The sequence below is a fragment of the Epinephelus moara genome, chromosome 15, assembly GCF_006386435.1.
Source record: "Epinephelus moara isolate mb chromosome 15, YSFRI_EMoa_1.0, whole genome shotgun sequence".
NCBI lineage: Eukaryota > Metazoa > Chordata > Actinopteri > Perciformes > Serranidae > Epinephelus > Epinephelus moara.
Genome location: NC_065520.1, coordinates 37,171 through 60,692, shown reverse-complemented (window position 1 = coordinate 60,692; position 23,522 = coordinate 37,171). Strand labels below are relative to the sequence as shown.

Genomic DNA, 23,522 nt, shown 5'->3' with positions numbered 1-23,522 from the left:
TATCAGGGCGTTTAAGGACGAACGCGCCCTCTCTGATACCAGAAGGTCTAGAGTCGGGTACCACTCCTGCGCCCATCTCCATCACAGAGAGGATGTTGCAGGAAACAAACGAAGGAAGGGAAGGGAGTGGCTTGCAGGCGGCTGTTAGCGTGCTAGCAGGGTGTGTGGTCGAAAGTAGCTCATCCCATTGGACCAATCGCCCTAATCTCCACTGACAGTTTATATAACAACAGAAGGGGAGGTGACATGACTCAGTGACATCACACCCCACCCAGCTATTTCCCCGCACTGTGCACCCAATCGTCTGAGAGTCCATACGTGATTCAGGCTTAGTAAGGGGGCGATCAGTAGGACTCCCCTTGTACCCACACACACTCCCTTCCCCGTCCTCCATTGTTGGTCAGGCTCCCCCTATGTGAATCTCCCACAGCTGAGGGGAGCAGGGGGTCGGGGCCAAAAGGGCGCAGGTCAGGAGGACGGAGGAGTGGTGTTGGTGTTTGTTTTGGGGTGTTTTCGGTAGGGTGGGCGCGGGGGCCCTCTGGTTTGCTTGGAGTGTGTGTTTTAGCCTCAATGAGAGAGAAGGGGCTGGCCGGGGCAGGAGGAGTGCAGGGCAGGGACGCCATGGCCCTGAAGCTGCTCTTCTGGGAGCTGGAGAAGCATCTGAAGAGGTAACGATGGCTGTGGTGTTGTCATGTTGTCAGGGGCGGCCGCGGCATGGTGGGGGGTCAGGGATTAAACGAGGGGCTTTGTGTCGATGTATCTGTCTGATCGTTGTGGTGGTGTCCAGTTGATTGTTTTCTGTGTGTTGCCAAGGGAGAAATATTCAAGTTATCGAAGCATTTATCCAGGAACATGTGAGTGTCTCTACCTGCAGAAAGGAACATCACCTCTGTGCGTGCATACGGCTGCTCAGCAGCCCCCGAAGGGCTATCAGTGTGTTCAAGGACACAATGTTCTTGCTTCTGCACATGCATGTTGTTAGAGGCGGGCTGATGTGCGTTCTCTGTAACGTGGCCCTGCACAGATCCAGACCAAAACTTTATCTTGCCTGCTTTCATTTTCATTTTTCACTCCAATCTCAACTGCCAGAGATAATAAGTGCCATATTCCAGTTCCTCAATCGCTCCAGTCAGCCCATATCTGCTTCCCTTTGATCAGTTATCACGCCACTAACAGACTTCAATCTCCCAAGCCCAATAAACCAATATCCTGTCCAACATCAAATCTGCAAAAACACATTTTCCTACAGGTGACAAACTACTTTTGGTCTGCATCCAACACCCAGTTTCTCTTCAGTGTGTCATGTTTTTCTCTTCGCATAAGCATATATGAAAAGGGTCTGTACAGCGGTGCGTTCATGTGACACTGCTCCCTGTGGAAGATAAAAAAGGAGAACTCAGTACAAACGTCATGTTCCAGTTCTCTAAAATCACTCATCCCGCCAAAGTTCCCTTAACCGTTAGGCCCTAAAGAACAAAGATATGAGCAGGTTGAGGGTTTTGTCTCCTCTGACATGTTTCTGATCTCCCATGTTGACACACTTCCACTTCCTGACTCAATGAATGTTCTAGCCAGAGACAGATATAAGCACAGCTAAGGTGCTTAAAGGTGTCTGAAAGCAGCTCCTGACGTGCGGGTCAGAGATCCTGACACTTAACGCTTTACTGTTGCAGCTCTGACGTGTCCGGTCAAAGTCAGTGGAAGGTGTGAATGAGCGGCAGGTATACTGATGAAATTAAAATGTGTCAGGAGAAACAAAACCACACCCTGATTGTAGCGGATAGACTGGTTTTAGTTTCAGTCTTGACCAGACTGTTTACAATAAATGTACTTCCTTTTCTTTGTGGGCTGTATATCTGAACTGTTTCCATGATGACGGCATCAGTCCACCCACACACAGCAGTGTAATAAGTGATTTATAGGTTAAGATAAAGTTTAACATTTAGAAAGATCAGCTGCTAGTGTCAGTCATATCCTCTGAGTAACTAATAAAGGATTAAAAATCTGCCCTGTGTGTAGTTAGTTGTACATGCTTCATTAATGTATATCACAACAGGGTTTTAGACTAATCAAAGGTACGGCAGATCTTAAAATTAGGGCTGCAACTACTACTTTTATTATTAATTAATCTGCAGATTATATTCCTGATTATTTTTTGAAAGGTCTTTTGAGAAATTTCCATCACAAGTTCCCGGAGTTTTCAGATCACGTGTGTCCGACCAACAGTCCAAAAAGATATTCAGTTTAATATTATCAAAAAATAAGATGTCTACCAAATATTTATGTTTTAGATTCTGGGACTAATTAAGTTTTGTCATTTTAGCTTTAAAAATTGATAGAATAACTGATCGTTTCTGCTCTACTAAACATATTTTCATGCAATTTGATCAATTTTGTGCAAAAAAGATAGGTTGACAAACTGATTAGATGACAGACAGAAAACTAGTCTGTAAGTTTTGATAATCAGTTAATCATTTAAGTCATTTCTCAGGGAAACTTTTTAATATGTGCCATTTTATATCATTGTAAGCTTGAATATCTTTTTTATACTGTTGGTCACATAAAGCAAGGTCTTGTCTAATGATTGTACGGCTGCAACTAATGATTATTTTCATTATTGACCAATCTGCTGATGAGAATTTGCTGTTGGGTTTTTTTTCCACAATTTTTGACATTTCATTGACTAACTGATAATGAAAATAATTTTATAAGTCTACTAAATGTCCAGAAAAATGCTCACACAATTTCCCACAACTCAAAGTGGTATCTTTAATTTAGGGATGCACAGTATTGGATTCTTTGCCTTTTTTTATTTATTTATTTTTTGACAACGCATTTGGCTGATAACTGATATTGATATTTCAACTTTTTCCCCACTTAATTTTAGTGATCATGAAGTCTCCTCTGTGATGGAATAAACATCATATTATATAAACATACTCTTATCATCTTATCATGATGATACATACTCTTATTTTGATGTCCTTTATAAATACATGGATAAACCAGCATGTTTTTAACTCCAGTCAGAGTGCCATGGATGCATTTTAGACTGCCTGCCTGTACTGTGGACTAATACACTGAGTGAGCAGGCCAGTTGTTCTCTTTTTACCCCAAAGACTCTTCATTTACTGTCATAAATGACAAAGAAAGGCAGCCAATTTTCAAATTTTCAAAGCTGGAACCAGTACATTTTTTGACATTTTCTTTACAAACTACTGAAACAATTAATCGATTATCAAAATTGTTGGCGATATTAACAGCAGATTAATTGATAAAAAATTAAAAATTTTAACTGTGATTGTCTCCAAACCTGAGGATGTGTAGATACAAGATGATATAGTTTGTTCTTTGCTCAAGTGGACAAACTGAGGGATGAGGCTGTAACTATTTTTTATCATCTATTCATCTTTCAGTTATTATTTTTTGATCAATTGATTAATCGTTCAGGTTACAGAAGGTCGGAAACTAGTAAAGGTTGGCCATAACATGACCGCTGACTCCAACGTGGTGTCTTTAAATATAATATTTTGTCTGTCCAACTGTCCCAAACGCCAGAGATACTACATATATAACAATATAAACAGAGAAACGCTGAAATTCGAGTGGCTAAAACCAGCAAATATTTGCAGTTTGATAAATGACTTTGACAAGTCATTTATTATCAGAATTGTTGGCTGTTAATTTCCTGCTGATTTCATCAGCTGTCACACATCTCAGACACATTCACACACATATCACAGCTTGTGATAGAGCCTGATAGAGGACAGAGGGGCAGTCCTGGTTCATTGTAAAGAACAGCGTGTTCCCATTTCAGTCAGTCAAACTCATCTAAAGAGGACAAAGGGGCTTCTACTGTTTCTGCTGATATCTGACTCTTGTATTGACACCTCACCATCAGCGTAAATGTTTAATCATAGTCACAGCTGGACTGTGCCCAGGTCAGCCTGAACACAGGGTCAATTGATCACTCATGTTACAATGAAGTCTGTGTGTGTGTCACCTTGTTTTGTGTGTGTGACCCCTTTAATACATGACCGGTAGGTGGAGACATTGTGTCAGGCAAAGTTTCCCCATCACCTGCAGGAAGCAGGAAACAATAAGGCCGCATGTTTGTGTTAAACAGAGGATGAAACAGACACCTTGAAGTAAAATGTCCGCTGTTGTATATGTGGCGATCATATAGTGATGAGGCAGTCCCTCTGTGACGGCGCGGTTGGACGCGGGCTTTTATAGAGGACGGTGCAGCAGGTAGAGAGATGCTACATAAATTATTCCCATGAGCAACCGCTCCTCCAATCAAAGCCAATCCCTCGCATATATTATGCTAATGAGCGCCCTCCTAAACCAATCACGTTGCAGCTGGCGCCGTTCCCCTGCATGTATTATCCAGACAGAGAGCCGCGGTGCGCGGAGCTGCAGCCCGCCGCTCAGTCTTTGTGTGCTCTGTCCCGGCTGCGAGCTCTGCTGCCGCCCGGAGAGCAGACAGATTGTGCGCTCAATAATGCGCTATTTTTCTACTTTTCTACCGCTGGGGTTCCGGTTAGCGCAGCCGAAGACTCTTCTCTGAGGGTTTCAATGGGCTGGATAGCATGAATTCCCAATGTTACACAGTGGCGATGGATCTTGGCGTTTGTCAACTGAGGAATTTCTCGATATCGTTTCTGTCCTCTGTGCTCGGGAAGGAGAGTGCATCAGTCAGGCTTGACAATAGGTAATGTGTCACCCAGCTCTCTGCGCACTGCAATGTCTCACTGTCTAATCTGCGCTGATGTGCGGCTCATTGATCCTCCGCCATCAGAGTCAAAGCTCTGCGCGACCTCCATTTGCTCTGCTGCAGACATTCCTTTTATTCTACCTCCTGACAGCTTCATAACGAGACACCTCGGGGTGTCTTTATTTGTGATCTGGCACCATAAAACCCGCAGTCACGTCTCTGGATGGAGACATCAAACCCACCCTGCAGCACTCAGCTCATCATCACATATTCTGCTGTTTTGCTTATATATATATTAACCTGTTTGTCTTTCTGTCTTTGCAGCTCTTCCGGCGCAAGTGTGGTGGCCATTGACAACAAGATTGAACAAGCGATGGTAAGCATCTATTATCCAGTGTGTAAATAGGCCTGTGTGTTGCTTTACATGCATGTCAGAGCAGTGTTATGTAAGGCAGGCACCGACGTGGACTCACGCAGCTGTAGCCCTCCTTTATGCTTTTATTTTGGCATCTTTTGCTTTCCTAGTAAATCATATTTGTAGGTTATTAATATGTCTTTATCATGAGGTCATCTTAAGGACTGAATGAATGAATAGTGCATTTCTAGAGAGGAATTTTGTTAGAAATGAGGCACATTTCTGCACGCATGCACCTGCCACTTTATGATGGATTCAAGGCAACAGGAGTTTCCGCTCTGTCACGACTCAGACTGATGACCCCTGGCTCACAGCTCGATGTGGGGCAGGTTGAGGTTCACACGCTATCCCCTCTCCTTCTCATGCATATTCATCCACAGTCCCTCCCCAGCCCTCTCCCCCCTCCTCTCTGTCCCGTGTTGCTAGGCAAGCAGCAGCCTCCCCGCGGCTCAGTATAAATAACTCTGCCGGTGATTGGCTCCTCCCACCCCGGTGCAGGAACATTTTGTTCCCTCTCTGCGTACCAGGAGGAGGAGGAGGAGGAGGAGGTGGAGGAGGGGCGGGGCCACAGAGAAGGGGATGCTCAGATTATTAAATCCTCCTTCAGCAGGCTGGCACAGCACACAGCACACAGCTCAGGCACCAGCAACACACCTTTTCCTGCATGTTTCCACCTGTCATCAGTGCACGTGCTGTGCAGGACTGTGATCTGATATATGGTGCAGAATCAGCTTTGTGCACTCGTCCCTGCCAGCATGGTTTTGAGTCAGTCCTGTTTCTGAGTCATTTTTCCTGCAGTTAATTTTTTTTGCCAGGAGGAAGTCTCTCGTGGTCACTAGATTTATATTTAGAGTCAAAAACAATGTGGACCAGCCAAAGTACATTTTATAAAAATAGACTAGACCATAGATGGTTTAAGAAGGCAAGAAGTGTGCATGAATCATGGAGTGAGTGATTGGGCTGCAGCTATTTATATTTATTGATCTAATCTGGTGATTATTACTCATGTATTGGTCCCCGTCTATCTAGAAAATTTCGCTTTACCAAAGACTCTAAAATTTTTCGCCAAAAGGCTGCGATTAGATTAAACACAGAAAATCAGCCAATTCTTACATTTGAGAATCTGAAACCACGTTATGCTTATAACGATTAATCCATAATCAAAATAGGTGCCGTTTATTTGACATGTCGGTCAGTTAATTGACTTTATTCTTCTTTATTTTCTATGTATAATTCATATTTTTATTGATTTACTTAGGTTGGGACATGACAGTTCTACACATCAAATGAGACATTCAGTCTTGACAAACAAAATAAAAATACAATACATACAGCATGACAGATGTCTGTACAAGAGAGCGTACAACACCAGTCCCAGTCCGCCAAACAACAATCCAAATCACACTTCCAGGCCCCCAGACAGTGCAAAATAATTCCAAAAATCCCCCCAGATTGGTCCTTGAGCATGGTTAGTCATCCTCGTCAGCATGGGTTCGTACGAGGCAGTTTTTGTCATAGAGCTGACCCATTTTTTTTTTTATTTCTGGGGGTTTCGTTGACTTCTAATAACCATAGTATTGTTCCAGCAGCTGTAATGACTCCAGCCATAACAACTGACCCTATTCTTTATGCTTCAGTCAAGATACCTTACCTTGTCTTGTCTTGTCTTGTCTGACCAACAAAACTCCCAAGATATAATTTTTATAATGATATAAATGAGAGAAAAGCAGTAAATCTTAACATTTGAGAAACTGGAACCACATTATGTTTACTGTGATTAATTAATCAACTATCAGAATAGCTGTATTTATTTCCAGGTAATTGGCATCTTGGTCCATTACTTGACAAGAATTTGATTAAGCCTCAAAATGTCAAAAAAAAAAAAGCCAGTCAAAATTCACATCATGGTCAGCTAATTGACTACTGATTATTTAATTGATAAGAATTGATTTAGCCTTCGAAATGTATAAAAAAGTAAAAAAAAAAAAGCCTGTAAAAACCCTGCAGAGTGCGGGGTGACGCCCTCAAATATCTTGCCTTGTTTGACCAACAGTCCAAAACCCCAAAATTTTAAATTTACAGTGATATAAATTAGAGTAGGGCTGCCAAAAAACTGAGACAAGAAAAAAAACGTGATTATTCTGACAGATATTGCAACATGAGTCACAATTTTAGTGGGAAAGGCAACTTTTTCATTCCAATTTCACTGGTGTCTGTACCAAACAAGCACGTTCCCTTATGTCTGGAGTATGATTTATAGGCTGGAACGTCCCTTTAGCACCACAGTGCTTCATTTATAATGGTACGTGCTGTTATTTGAATATGGTACTTGGCCATGTTGTGACTTCGATAATAATGAGATTATTTGTGCAGCTCTACTGTGAGAAGCAGGAACCAGCAAACATTCGGCACTTAAGCTTCACTTTAGATCTTTATTGTCCCACAAGAGGCAGTAAGGCAGCATGAAAACACAAGTTAAACCATGAAACGTGTCCGTTAGAAAATTATTTGCTGATTACACTGATTAATATTTTAGTTCTCATGTGATTTAACTTGAAAAATAAAAAGACGTATGTGGCGTTTTGTTGTGTTCATGGTCTCAAACAGGACTGTGGTTTGTATCTAACCATCTCCATCCTTCTCTCCCTCTGTCCTCAGGACCTGGTCAAGAGCCACCTGATGTACGCCGTGCGCGAGGAGGTGGAGGTGCTGAAGGAGCAGATCAAAGAGCTGATCGAGCGCAACACTCAGCTGGAGCAGGAGAACAACCTGCTCAAGAACCTGGCCAGCCCCGAGCAGATGGCTCAGTTCCAGGCGCAGGTCCAGACCGGCGGCTCCCCGACTGGCGCTGCCCAGCCTCCGGTGCCGGTCTCTGCAGGAACCATACAAGCCCTCCCCTCCACACAGAGCTCCGGTATGTCTGCGTAACACAGAAGCTGCACACTGGAGAGCCCCCTGAGGATGAGACACAGGGGGGATGGGAGGAAGAAGAAGAGGAGGAGGAGGAAGGAGGAAGGAGTCTTGCCATACTGTGAACTGACTCTAGCATCAAGACCGACTATGCCACCGTCTCGAGGAGCGCACACGTCAACTTAAACCGGAGGACAAACTTTCTTTTGTTGCACATTTAATTTAACTGAAAGACTTTGGAGTTGCACCGGTGTGTGTGTGTGTGCGCGCGCGTGTGTGTGTCCGCTTTTATTACGTGCTTCAGACAATCGTCATCTTGGTGATAACGAGGGGAGCTGACAGGAACTGAGCTGCCGCCATTGTTCAGAGGAAGGCGCTAAAACATGAGACCCGGCCAATCATGGGGAGTACGCCGCATGCTCTTGTCAGTGCTGTTGAATCCCTCGCTGTGTGACCTGTGGAACGTGTGCCATCGTCACCCTGTCCCCACCTCAGCCCAGCACTCTCCATCAGCACACTTTACATTTTTTTTACTGTTTTATTTTTAATTTTTTTAGTGCTGCACTTTTTTTCAGACGAAGCGGTGGACGAACTCTTAAAGATTCGTACGACCCATCTGGAATGGGAGCCGATGATGTCGTTGTGATGTTCTGGGTTTGAGACGGGGCTTATAAAGAACTTTGAAATATATATTATGCGCGCCTCATCGTTCACTTTGAGAGCTCTTTGTTCTTTTTCACGTCGCCGTCCCCACCCTTCACTCTTGCCCGTTTGTGGATGGAGCGTTAAACATTTATGCAGGGAATCAAGGTTTTTATAGGGAAAGGTTTGTGTTTGTCTGTTTTTGTTGATGTTACTATAGTGATCTGTAAAAATAATCGATGGGAAGGCAAATAAGTAGGACATGACTGTTTCTAGGTAGTGAACTTTGTAAAAAAAATTCCAGTTAAATTCTGCCAAGTGCCTGGTTTCTAACCATAGATACATATATAAGCTTTTTTTAGTTGTTTTATTCAATGTGTAAATATATGTATAGATATATATATCTATGGTTTACCAGGTTTTGAACTACCTGTGATGTCATTACTCAGGGTGGGAACACAAGAGGATCATTTACCTCGACACTAAGATGCTGTCTCTCCTGCAGTGACACACGGCCTCGTACTGTACGTGAACTCTCCTCTGTCGTCGCTTAACTCACTCGCTCAAATTATCTGGACTGTTTGGCCGTTTTTTTTTGGGGACGTGTGATGTTGTTTTTTTGTTTGTTTGTTTTTTTTTTTCATTTTTCTTTTTGTCTTTTGACAAGCCAAGTGTTTGGAGTTGCTCGCTGTGCAACTGGAGCGCCGAACACGAATCATGATGAGACACTTGGCGAGATTTGAATTTAGAAAAAACAAAAACAAAGGAAAATGCCTAGCAGAAGTATGTCGATGTTTTGTGCATGTTCCTCAGCCCATCACAAATGTGACGTTACAATTGCACTAGACAGTTGCACCTCAAATAAAAAATGAAAACGAAAAAGTGAAATCTGGACTGTTTCGGTTTTTCCTGTTTAATAATGTCATGATGTGGGGTTTTAGAGATGAGTCTGACCTGTAGCAGGTTTACTGGAAGACGACTGGTGCCTTCTGAAGAAATATGTAGGTGAAAGTTTAATTTTAGTCATAAAAATATAATAAATTTAAACATTTTCTCCTTTTGGAAACCTTAAAACTCTGAATTTAAGTCATAAAATTGGGGCAAAAATATAGTTTAACCACAAATAAACTTTTTAATTCCACCATATAGAGATCAAATAGCTTGTTTCCTCTCTCCTCCACATTTCCCAGCTGATCAATAACCCCCACAGCCTCCCAGTTCACCCACACATCTCAGTTAAAATACATAACAGGCTACTGCCTCGCTAGACTTTATCCCGCATGCGCAGAAGCGTCCCCCTATGTAAATATTTATGTCACATGTGGACGTCTCATTGGTTCTATACGACCGAGCCCCCTCACATGCATCTGACGGTGGCTCCGCCCACCGCACGTGGACCTGCACGCTGGTGTGGAGGACGCGCGGACGGGAGCGCGCGGACATATAGGACGACGTCATGAGAGGGAGAGCTAAAAGCAGATTTATAACGACGATTTTTGGTGTTTTTTGGCCGTAAATTAGCGAAAAAAACGCCTTAAATTGTAGTGTTTAACTTTATATATACATTACAGACCCTGTTTGTGTTTTATTACACATGTAGGTGCCTCTTGTTTAAAACAATAAATAAAAAACAGGCAATAAAATGAACACGTGACAGTTAGAAAGCTAATCCCTATTATATTTAAATGAGGACACTAATGTTAAAATATTACTTTATTACACACAAAATGATACCAACCACACATGCATACATACAGTCAGCCTTTAATCTCCTATAGATTTATAGTTCTGCTGTGATGTCTCTGTAGTATTAATGTAAGATTGGATTATTATAAGTCATATTTATAATCTCCTCCCAACATGTACAGATGTTTCAGTATATGCTACATATACTCATGCAGACTCTATAGCAAAGCCACACTGCTGATACATCTCACTGAAACCATACTTAACTGCATAGTCGTAGATTCTGGGGGGGGACACAGGGGACATGTCTCCCTCCATCTTGAGAATATGTGCGCCCCCAGTATAATATTGAAATGACACCTTTGCTTCGCTGTCCTGTATAACCCAGACCATAATATATTAACATACAGTCAGGTGCCAGTTTATTTAGTATAATAAGATCGATACAGTTGAATACAACAGCTGTGCAATAAAATCCACCTTCATTAAGGTTTATGTAAATGAGAGAGGACTAAATATTGAATAAAGGTCAATAAAATGAGTACATAGTGTGACAGTCGCAACAAAAACTGAACATTATAACCCTTTATACTCCACTTAGTATGTGGTAATGCAGCAGAAGCAATTGCACACTGCACATGGACTGGCAGCTATTTCAGTAGACTAACAGGCTAATCATTTTTGTAATTTTGAAGCAGAAAGCCAAACACTTGCTAAGTTTATGCTGCTTAGATTTTGAGACTTTAATGCCTTCTTTGTCGGTCATGATACTATTTTGTTTATCTTTGGATTTTTGGACTATTCCATGGATCAAACACCATTTGAAGATGTCGCCTCGAGTGCAATGATTCACCCTAACAGTTGCTGTGACTCAAATTGTTGTGATTCATGTCTTCACATCCAAGTGTAAAACAGCAAAGCTGCAGAGCAAAATGAACCACACTGATTCAAGTCAGCAGAAACCAGGTACATACATGAACATTTACAGCAACAAAATAGAGCAGACTTTGATTTTCAAGGCCAAATTGTAACCTCGAGGTACAGCAGCTCAGTGGGATATTTTTAGCAACGTTTTCTAGGCTACACTTTCCCTCCTGCTCGGCTGCAGAGAAGCTCAATTTCCTCTCAGTTCAGGCAGTCAAAACCAGGTCTTTTCCACTTGTTTTACTGAAAACAAACCACTGAACTTGATTTTAATCTATTCCATTTAAAACCTTTGTGTTTTTTATGCCCCTGGTTTGATAAAAAATGTAACCCGGGGACAATAAAGAGCTTCAGTTTGGATATCCTGGGATGAAATCTAATTAATTGAGCTCCTTGATCTAATGTCTGTTGAGAGGACCTCGACCTGCCCTGCTCTGTCCTCCACCCTCCTTCCTCTCCGTCCTCAGGTCAATCTGATCCCACGTCCTGACCTCGGAGTGGCTGGCTGGCTCGGTGGATCAGACGCTGCGTGGAGACAGAGCTCCTGTCCAGATGGCACTTTCGCAAATCCTGTTTCATTGACAAAAGGTGTTTTCTTCAAGCATGCCGCTGCGGGGACAGGATGTTCTCTGAGGCCGGGGGATCACACGCGGATTAACCTCGTCTATTTTTACTGCGGCTGATGTTTGGAGGCACAAGTATGGACCGCCATTATTTATCCATGCTCTGATCCATCAATTAAGTCCTTGGGCCTGGTGGCATATGTTAGTAAGAGCTTTTATTGGCAAGTATGCACATGCAACCTCTACTCCTGGCCTACTGTTTCCAGACATGCAAAGACCATTCTGCCCCAAAATCAACCCTAAAAATCCTCTTTACACCCCCTGAACCAGACCTCCCTCTGTGCTGCGCCTTATTGCTGAGAAAGCAGGTGGCCTGCTGTTAAACCCACAGCATCCAGACTGACAGGAGGCCCACCAAGACACTACTGTACAAGGGGATTAGCCTGTCCAGTGTCCACGCATCAGAAATACATGTTTGTACACACAGAGAAAGAAAACATGTCAACAGCACTCTCATCGCTGTGAAATCCCAAATGTACTGAGGATAAATCCACATTTTGTTGCATCTGATCATATATTCCCTTACACTCTCAGAAATCAGACACTCATGGTGCTACCCCGACAGGAAACAGCAATGTCTTGGTTTAAAAAACAACTGCTTTTCGTGGCGCTACCCCGACTGGAAATGCAGTCATGTTCATGTTAAAAACAACCACTTATCGTGACATTATTCGTGCCAGCAGGAATTGCAGCAATCTCTTGGTAATAAAACAGCAGCTACTCATGCCACTAATGCAGCAAATGCAGCGATGTCTTGCTTGTGGTACTATCCTGGCAGGAAATGCGATGATGTCCCTGTTAAAAACAATTTATTTTCGTGGCACTTCGCCTGCACAAAACCCAGCAATGTCTCTGTAAAAAAAAACACCACTTTTTCTGGCACTATCCTGGTTGGTAAGCAGCGATACATCTGGATTTTCATCTCGCTATCCTGGCAGAAAACACAGCACTTTTCGTGGCACTACCCTGGCAGGAAACAGAGTGATGTCTCGCTTAAAAATAGTGCTCATGGCACTACCACAACAGGAAAGGCAGCAATGTCTTGGTTAAAAACAACAGCTTTTTGTGGCACTAGCCTGGCTGGAAACTCAGTGATGTCTATGTTAAAAACAATCGCTTATCGTGGCACTATCCAGGCGGGAGACGCTGCGATGTCTCGGTTAAAAAAAACCTGCTTTTCCTGGCATTATTATGGCAGGAAAATGGACTGATGTCTATGTTAAAAACAATTGCTTATCGTGGCGCTATCCCGGCAGGAAACGCAGTGATGTCTCAGTAAAAACAGTCACTTTTCATGGCACTAATGTGGCACTATCATGGCACAAAACACAACGATGTCTCGGTGAAAAAAAACAGCCACTTTCCTGTGACAAGTTGACTGAATATCTCTAAGTTTCTGATGCTATTTTTCAGTGGTCAGTGGTTTCTCTGACTGTGGGAAACAGCCGTCAGCACCATTACTATTAAACAATTCTGTGATGTGAGTGTCTTCATCCAGGCTGGTAGGAGTCATAAATATTTTTCTTTTTCAAACTTTTCCTTGACCTAATGATGTTTTCCGCTGACTTTGAGGAAAACGTGTTTAAAAAAAGTGCAAAAATGGCACCGCCCCCGAGCTGTAGATGAGTCTGTGCTGTGTGTGATCATGTCTTCCCTTTTATCAGACTGTGGGGTCAGACAGTGGTATGTCTCTGACATTAATCTGATGTCCTGTTTCACTGAGAGAACCCTGTGATAACACACACATTTAATCGATTGATTCAGCGGTCTGTGGTTATAGATCGCGTGTGGAGTTTTCTGTCTCACACACACAAACACAGGCACTCACACGTGCACTCAGTCAGCGCAAACCTTCGACTCAAGTCAGCTGCTGCCACACGTCTGAACACACAGAACAGAAGGGTGAGTCATTTGATGAACCATGTGATGCTATCAGGAGAAACCCTCACACATTCCTGCTCATCACCAGCTCCACTACGCTCCATGATGTAAGTGATCTGGTATATCCATTCTCACTCAAGCCACTTTATTGAGGGATTTCCTGCATTTCCTTTCACAAATAGTCAGGAAGTTGACATGAACTTGCTGCAATCAGTACAAGCACGGTCACTGCATCTCTGACAAAAAGCAAAAAACCACAATAACTCACAATGATGTAAAGTATTATAAAACTAGTGAAATAAGACGCACTAAATGACGCTCAGACTCTCTGACCCTTGGTTTTGCCAGGTATGCTGTGGCATTACTTTTCACATGATTTCACTTCAGTTACTCAGAAATTCAGAATGTCAATTGCTCTTTGAGAACGCAGATCAACAGATCGAGACAGACCTAACCTTGTATCTCGTCACATTCCCCTTTTGGCAGTGAATTTCCTCCTATCATTCATCATCAGTCTGTTATAAAACACCGGTGCAAAATATTGAGTCTGAAAAATATTTTTTGCACATCTTTCATTCATTAACTACAGTATCCGACCATAAAGCATCAAAGGACAGAAAAATTGCTTTGCTTCAAGATAGTGTTACCGGCACGTGGCCTTTTGGCTAACCTGTGAGGGTGTGACGTGCGCTTCATTGTGTGTGTAAGGAGGGAAGCAGCTCTCTCTGTGTGTCATGGTGACGACGCATGCAGCACGTAGTGATGATAGCAGTAGAATTAAGTGTCTAGATAAGCTCATGGTTTGTGTTAGACCTCATGAGAAGGCCGTGTTTATTGTTTTGTGGTGAAGACTGCAATAAAGCCATTGTTAGTAAACAGCACCCAAACGCCTCACCATCCTTCCTTCTGCAAAGTGGTGCGGACCGCAAGAAGCTAGTTACCAGCTAATAATGAGCCAAGCTAAATAGATATTAATAAGTCAGCACGTTCCCAGCTATATCTCTGACTTCTTAGTACCATACACACCAGGACATACTCTGAGGTCCACGGGCAGAGGTCTTTTGTCTGTTTCAGAGGCCCGGCTGAAAACTAAAGGGGACAGAGCACTTGCCATCAGGGCCCCAAGGCTCTGAACAGTCTGCCCGAGGGAATCAGGTCAGTGATCTCTTTAATGTCCCTTCTTAAAACATACTTTTATTGGAGTTTTAAGTTCATTTAGACTGTCTTTAACTTCCTCAGTTTTTATATACTTAACTGTTTTAATCAGCTCTTTTTAACGTTGTTTTCATGTCGTCTGTTTTAATAGCAGTAGTAGTATTAATAGCCACACATTCACCCAGCTACCAACGATGGTGCACACAGGCATATTCACCGAATGTTAATGTCTTTATTTTGTCCTATTTGTCGGGTAGCCCACATGAAGTCTGAGCGAAGTGTAATTCATGCAGACAGTGACCTCGTAGCTTACTGCATAGCTGTATTTGCCTATGATTAATGATATAACATGAAATAAGATTTCAAATTTAGGTTTCCCCCCCAGTGTTGACTCCAAGGCTACAGCCTTGTGCTAATGTTATAATTAGATGGGATATTTACCCACGAACGTGCTGCTCGGTTAGGAAGCAGTGGCGCTCATGCGTAGAGTGTCAAATACATGGCGCCCCTGGAATTTAAGCTCATGTTGCAGAGAACAAAGCTTCAGCATAGTGATGATGTTTTCCCTCTTAGTTGAATTTTTTACAGACATTAAAAGCAGCACTACTTTTGTCTTTCTTCATAAATATGAACCCATGCTTTGGACTGTTTCTTCCTCTCCGCTGTAACTCCTTGTTGCAAGTCTCCAGCAGCGTAGAAGCATAAGTTTGACATCTATGTTTCTGATCGATCGGATTATTTGGAACCAGTTTGTGACTGCTTGCGGATTTGCTTCCACTTTTCCTGGCAATATTTTTACCAACAGTAATCACAGTTCCTGCATCATATACCTATCAAGACTTCAATAATTTCAGCCAAGATGTATCATATGATAAGAAACGCAAGCTAAATACTACTAGCATACATTTAGTGCCAACACTAAGCTGCCATTTTATCCTCTGGTGCCGAATATTTTAGATGATACTAGAATAAACACATACTGCAGATAGTGTAGGAAAATATTTGGCTCATGTCGACCCTCCTCTGCTCCCCTGCCTCTGTTTGTGCAGAGAAAATGAATTATTCATCAAATCAAACAAAGAAAATACCCATAAAAACAGGACTAGTGTGACTGAAAATGTTGATAATCACTAACGCAGCGTGTTCACCAAACCAAACAGGGGTCGGTGTGCAGCAGGTCTTTAGTTATGTCCCTCCCTGTCCTCATTTGTCCTCCACCCAAAGTCACATATCTCTGAGGCACGTGCCCCTGCTGCCGCCGCCGAGCGAGAGCCCTCTGAAATTTCAAAACAAACCACAGACGGAAGCGCAAAGAGAGCGAGGCTTGTCATTGGCGCCCCGTGGGGAGAGAGGGGGATTATGGGGGATTACAGCCCTCTTATCCTCCACTTTTCCTCCCCTCAGCACCTTCCCTCACTCTCCATGAGAGTTGTCAAAACAGGAAAAGTTTTCATCCTAAAATCTCTGAGCATTTGTCGTGATCTGGTTGTTTTGTAGACACACAGCAGGTGATTTCACGTCTATGTGCTCCAGTGGTAATGATTTTTCTCCTCTCAGCTGTCTGAGGTGTTTCTTTATCATGTAAATCTGGTTCGACTGGTTTTTAAGAACGCCTGTGTCATTGTTTGTCTGGTGGTGTCAATGTGAAAAAGCAGTCATTCCTGGTGTGTGTTCAGTATTTGGAAGACAAGCATGCAAATCAATAAGGAAGCCGACCAGAGTTCAGATCATTAAATGTCAGAGGAGAGAAATTTATCCCTGTTTTTGATCTTGAATTTGGGGGAAGCTGTCAGCCTGGACGTATTTCATATTTTAAGACCAAGAAGAATATATCCAGTTAAACTGATGAGGAGAAACTAGACAGGCGGCAGTACACATGCACTGACTCTAAGTAACCTGGTGTGTTTGTTTTGGCTGACATACAGTGAATTTGTGTGTCTGTGCAGCCAGACAGTCGTCACACCATTGTTTAACTGACACAGCAGGAGAGACAACAACAGGCCCGACGGCGTAATGTTCTCTTAAAGAGCTTTCCTCTTAATCAGGTTGTTTATGGCACCGACTGCTCCAGTTTATGAGAAGGACGCTTGAAGGACTTTTAAGTTTATGAGCCATACAGTCCTTATCTTAATCTTATTATGAAACATTAAAAAGACTTTTAAAGGGTTGTATGTTCACAGTGATGTCTTTTTCTTAGCTTAGCCAACCTATCTCCACAGCCCTGTGTCCCATTATCATTCTGCTACAGGGGAAAACTGCTCTGGTTTGTTTGTACTTCCTTAAACCAATTGCAATCTTGGGGCAGTGCTTAAGCTCTGAATGCAGCAACGGTGCCCTAGCAAAATAGTGTTGGGAAGGGGGAACTAGTTTTGGTTTAACATTTTCAAGTGGGGAGGCGAGCACTGTCATGACAAATGGTTATTTTCTGAAAAGAAACCACCACAAAAAAATGTAACAGATGTAGGTCGACTGTTTTACTGATAGAAAAGACAAATATAATTTAATAATTGGTGCCATAGAGGTGAAGCCTGACTAGACTTTAGATCTGGAGTAACTCACAGGACCTGTTGAAACCACAGGTCTGTATGTGGCTCCTGCAGAGCATTATTATGATGATATTAGAGGAGCATCAGTGCCTTGATAAAGTCAATGTCACTGGCACATGACACAGCAAGAGTAAAAAAATGTGGCAAATCAACTCTGACTGGCCGTGTCAGAAAACAGTCAACATCGGGTGTGAGAGTCTGCAAGACGCAGTAAGGTTTTTTTTGTTTTTTTTTGAGGAGTGCTCACAATTTGCTTTGTATGTGGTTTATCTTCAAAACAATTCACACAAGTCTTCGTCAAAATGTGCCATTTTTAGAGCGTAGATTGTGAGATTGGAAGTTGCTGTTTATTGTAGCAAAGGGGATTTTGAAAGCAGTAACACACAGATAACAGAAAGGGGAAAAAATGCCGACCTAAATAGCTGCTCAGTGGCAGGTTCACAACCACAGTCTACGTCCGATGAGTTCTGACAAGTGTGTCAGGCAAGTGGGTTTTCTTGACTTTAGACATAGGTATCTCCACAGTGGCTCTACAGGTTTTTACCAATCAAACTGCATTTGAAACGTCCGTATCCCTTCGTTCTTTTGTAATTTGAACTGTAAAGATAGTGCAGATATCAAGAGACTTAAGGCCCTGGGAACACAGGGATGACCCTGTATGTAAGCTCACAGCAAAACAGAAATAAATTACAATCTGATCCTACTTAATAAAATAATAATAAATTAATAAAATAACTTGACAAAAATCATAATTATAAAAATGATGTGTAAAATCATTATCATAAAGTGCATAAAGTATAAAGAGACCTGGATACAGTGTTGGAGGCAGGGCCCCGATTGTCCCTATGAAAGTTGCTCAGTGGCGCATGAAGCCAAAATATTTGATTTCCACGTATAAAACCATCTGGATTGTACGTATCAACGGGCCTATGACTCAAGTGCATCTGAGTCTTCTGCTGGACGAGCAGCTAACTTCCGGTTTAGCACTCCGCTGACTTGAATTGGGATAAAATGATTCAATCGTGCACTGATTTGCAGAAGTCTCTTTCACAATGTAGGTCTACGGAAAAAATCTTTTTGGGCCCCATGACATCACCTGACGGACCTGGAAGTTGCAGTTACAGGTTGGCAATTAGCTTCAAAGCTTGCGTTAAACGTTAGCTTAATTAGCTGGCTAACTACAGCTGATAAAATCTGCTAGCGACAGCAAAATTGACAGTTGCCAGCTAGAAATGAGTAGCTGCTTTTGTCATCTGTAATCAAAGACCCATTGTCTCAAAAATTACATAGAATTTCGAGTAAATCTGCCATTGTTATCATTGTAAAGCGCGTGTGTGCAGAAAGCTTTACAGGCGTGGGCGGGGCAGATAATTGCATCAATATTAATTGATTTCCACCCTGTTTGATGAAGTGAAGTGGAGACAGTTTGTTCTCTGCAGACGATGTGCTGATCAGCAACAATCAGAGGGTAAGAGCGACTGTCACAGTGCCAGTGTGAGCATTAAACACGTCCTTCCTCTGCCTCCACATGGTCATATGCACTCAGCACTCACAGCTCAGACAGGAGGAAACAGAAGTCTCGACCTTGTGCGACACAGAACTGTGACCTAAAACTGCAGCAATCTCAAAAATAGCTTGAACATGACCTGATTAGAGGAAGACCTACGCTGGTGATCTTTTGGGTCAGATCAATCCACTGTTGTGTGTTTACATTATTAATGCTGTGTGTACTAGAAATCCTTTTCATGCAAATTCCTCACAGCGAGTGTGTTTGAGCAGGTGTGCACCAAATGGTGGACAAAGCTTGCGGCCTCTCAGCAAAGTAGCAGCACAGATCTGGTAAAAAGCCGTGCAATCCTGACCCAGGATCAGCTCAGATACTGGAAGCTTTGTGTCTATAAGCACTTGAAGGCATCATCTGGCCGACATCTGTTCTGACACATCTGCAAGAGAAGCTCACAAATCCTACTTTTTGTTTGCAGGGGCGGACAGTGGGTGTGCTCAGTGTGCACATAATTTGACACAGCAAAGTTAAACAAACTCTGACTTTCCCTGAAAGCATATTTGTTCTGAGATCATCCTGGATGCTTCCACAGACACAACAAAGCTTCTTTTTCTTGCAGCAGAGCCACTTGGGGAGTAATTTGCTCTTCTGCACCATAAACAGCAATTTCACTGGAGCTGATCTGGGTCAGTCAGACACAGATATGCAAAGACTCTCTTGAGTGTATTCTTTGTCAGTGCCTCTGAAAGTCTATATCCTCCATGTCCTTGAACCCTCATTCAGTTGACGTCTGGTACATGGTGTTCAACACGCAAATCTAAACACGCACAGTCTGAGGTCAGCTTCTATCACTGCAGTGTTTCCTGCTTGCTTCCTATTTTTGAGACAGGAAGAGAAATCAGCCGCCTTCTCTTTCTTCCACGCGCCGTCCATCACTTCTCACCTCACTCTCATTTCCACTTCCATTTTCTTTTTTAAAAGGAGGCAGCAGGAAGACACGCAGTTTCTGCTTTTTTGTGGGCAGACAACCCAACCACTACAATCAGCATCATTATCCATTTCTATGCTGTTAACTAGGGCTGCCCCCAATTAATCGACCAAACGTTTGTCGACCAGTGAGGTCCTCAGCAGGCAAGATTTCATTGGTGACTTAGTCGCAGAAAAAACAAAAACAAAAAAAACAACAGAAAAAATAAGTGTGAAACTCTGTTAGGAGCTGCGCCTTGTCAAAATAAACCAAAATCTATATGACTGGACCATGTGGGAATTTAATTTGAAAGGACAGACACAGAAAGAGGCCACGCTCAGCAGTCAGACAGGAGTCACATTACAAACCAATCACAGCCGACTGATATCTTTCCCTTTTTCTGTAAATACTCAGTCTGATAAACACAGAAAAGTTTATTATGGTAGTGCAGGGCTACCCAGAGGTTTACATCTGTCCCTTGGATGATAGGCCTACACACTTATAAACAGCGCCTGGAAGAAGATCAGCTCTGCACTCAGGATTTCAGGTAAATAGGCTATATAATGCTTGTTAAGGTTGCTTAGCAACCTCAGATGCAAACTGCCGCCACACTCTTGAAAACTGGCACAGTTGCACCCAGCGCCTGACCTCGTGTTTCCCAGGTAGTCCCACGTGGCATGTGTACGGCTCCTAATCTCCAGGGCTGGTACCTGCGGTTATTACACACGCTAGTTAATAACATGTCGGGCAGGAAATCCAAAGTGTGGGATCATTTTGAGAAGATGAAGGACGAACCCAAGGTGATATGTAAACTCATCTTCATTGGTCGACTACAAACATGACGTATCATCTGAAACATGGAAGTAGCTACATGCCCATTAGCCACTTAGCACAGTCATTACTGCTTTGCTGACAGCGTCATTAACAGGCGGCTCGCTCAGTGTGTGACGTGCACTCGTAGATAAAATATAGGCCTATATTACAATCAATCAATTCAATCAATTTTATTTATAAAGCCCAATATCACAAATCACAACCTCACAGGGCTTTACAGCATACGACATCCCTCTGTCCTTATGACCCTCACATTAATGAAGGTTCATTAGTACGGTTTTGTATTTCTCTGTTAATGTTACTGATGCTATTCTTTCTTACGCCTTCAACTCAAACCATTGTGTTGCCCCGCCCAAAATATATCATTTAATAATTAAATTAATATTGTAAACATGCGGGCGACTGGTCGACTAATGGCCCTAAATGACAACTAATGGTCGACTAGGAAAATTCTTAGTCGGGGGCAGCCCTACTATCAACACTGGCCTGCAAATGGCATCTTCATCTTCATTTTTGCTTCCTCCATATCTACTTTTGACACAGAGTCATTACACAATAGCCCTGGCATTGTTGCAACAAAAATGGACGTCACTTCAAATATGGTGAAGGATTATGGATTGTTTTTAAATGCAGTTCAGTGTCATGTGAACAAAAAAATAAATAAATCAATGAAATAGTGAGAAAAGTCAAAACTTCTAAAGTCTGAGCTACTGTATGAAATATTTCCCAAAAATGAATTCATGAATCATCTGTCAGTCATCCAAACTGCCTCCTCTGGTGCACACAGTCCAGTCTCTTTAAGGCACCGTCTGTCATGGCCCTATAAATGATGAGAACCTCTCACACATGCACTTTAATCTTAAACCAGACTCAGACTTTTATCAGTTATTTACTGTCACACATGAAACAGTCTGGTGTCTGAGCTCTAAGTTAACCGCTGAGATAAGACGATCTTCCTCCCAAAATTCAACGTGTTCCTTTAAATTCTCCCCTCCTTAAATCTGTAGTCCTCCCTCACGTTTTCAGTCCAGCTCCAGGCAGCAGACAGCGACACGTGGAGCAACATCAGCAGGAAGAAAATTCAGGCAGAGGCAAGAAAAAGAGAGGAGCACAGTGTAGAGAGAGACATGCTATCTGAGGGGGACATTAAAAGCAAATTACTTCTATTGAGACACAGCGCCCATCAACTTTGTCACGGCAGCATCTGGCACATTAGATGATGCAATTACTCTGAATGGGCAGTTTTGAAGATGTCAATGCATATGCAATCATATGCCAGAATATGTAATCAATATTAGGCTTTTAATCCTCCCCTGCATGCTGTGTACAACCAAGGAGCATTTATTTGAAACTGTTTATGCAGCAACAAATGACTTTAAGATGGATACAGCCTCCATCAGCTGACACTAATTTACTGTCATCAGCTTATAAACTGCAAACAGTTTGTGAGACAGACAGAAAATTTAAGTGATCAAGTTTTGCAGATGAAAAGTGATGTATAAGTTTTGCTATATATAGTGAGTGTAGAGTGCCTCTGCACAAATCTGAAGACAATCAGGCAATCTGTTCGGCTTAAGTATTTTCTCATCATACTATATTTAGTCTTTGGGCACATGAGATGACTTTCTACTTCATTATATTTGGAAAAAAACTGTAGTCCATTATGTTATATGCTAACGTGTGTCCTCGCTTCCCTCAAATGCGCCTCTTGCTCGTGCCTTAGCTCCTCCCAGTGAGGATGCAGGACAGAGATGTGACCAAGAGTTAACACCTCAGCTCATCCAGAAGCTAATTTGCTCCCTGTCTTCTGAAGGTGCATTTAAGAGATTGGAAGATCTTTCATGATGGCGAAGGGGGAACGATTTCCAGGTCACGGGAGGGGTTGCAAGTTAACATATTGAGAAGCACCCTAAGGCTGCGGCTGAAAAGTCATTTTTGTCGAGAAAGGTTCCTTCCTGAGTGAAATGACCTGAAAGTGTCTAAGAAGCAGCCATGATAAGAGTTGATCAAAATCTCTACATGCTAGGGAAAGGTGCTTTATTGCTTCCTTTCTTATATCCTTCAGCATAGGATACACTGGACCAAAGGAAAGGAGGTAATGTTGTTCCACAACTTCTTGCTGCAGCAACATTAAAAGGACGGGTGTGCAGGATTTAGTGGCATCTAGCAAGGAGGTACTGCAACCAACTGAATCTTCTCCTGTGCGTCAAGGTTGTACGAGAACTATGATGGATGACGAAAAACACAACAACATGAAAATGCAAACGGCCCCATTAAGAGCCTGTGTTTGGTTTGTCCATTCTGGGCTACTAAAACAATATGGCAGACTCTGTGGGAGGGGACCCGCTCCCTATGTAGATATAAACGGCTCATTCTGAGGTAACAAAAAAACCATCTCTGCCAAAAAGGACCCCTAAATCCTACACACTTGACCTTTACAGCATTGTACCATTCCACCGTTCACAAAAACAAACAACATGCCTATCTCATCATAAATTTAACAATTATTTTCATACAAGTGTACTAATTGACTTTTCGCTAAGCTCCGCCCCTTTGTGATGGTCCGACAAGCTGTCACAGTGAGCATGGAGCCCACACTGTAACTAACTGCACTCCCTGAAGAAATACTATCATATTTTTTGAAAAATGAAAGCGTGATTCCAGAGAGAAGCAGACAGAGGGGTCTACAGTCTGTGTTTGAAGGATATATCCAGGATG

The 23,522-nt window shown here is 42.5% G+C and overlaps 1 protein-coding gene across 3 annotated transcripts in view; it reads left to right on the top strand.

Annotated features, from left to right (window-relative positions):
- Window positions 1-9,572, top strand: part of zgc:65895 (uncharacterized protein LOC393546 homolog) — a 37,289-nt gene extending 27,717 nt beyond the window's left edge. For 2 of the 3 annotated variants that reach the window (XM_050063190.1, XM_050063189.1), the window contains 2 exons: window positions 5,042-5,093; window positions 7,791-9,572. In XM_050063190.1, the coding sequence (XP_049919147.1) occupies window positions 5,042-5,093; window positions 7,791-8,060 (322 nt within the window). In that variant the 3' untranslated portion in view covers window positions 8,061-9,572. Of the gene's footprint in view, window positions 1-4,396; window positions 4,715-5,041; window positions 5,094-7,790 lie in introns of those variants that run through there. The other variant, XM_050063191.1, reaches the window with a different exon arrangement.
- Window positions 9,573-23,522: the final 13,950 nt, after the last annotated feature.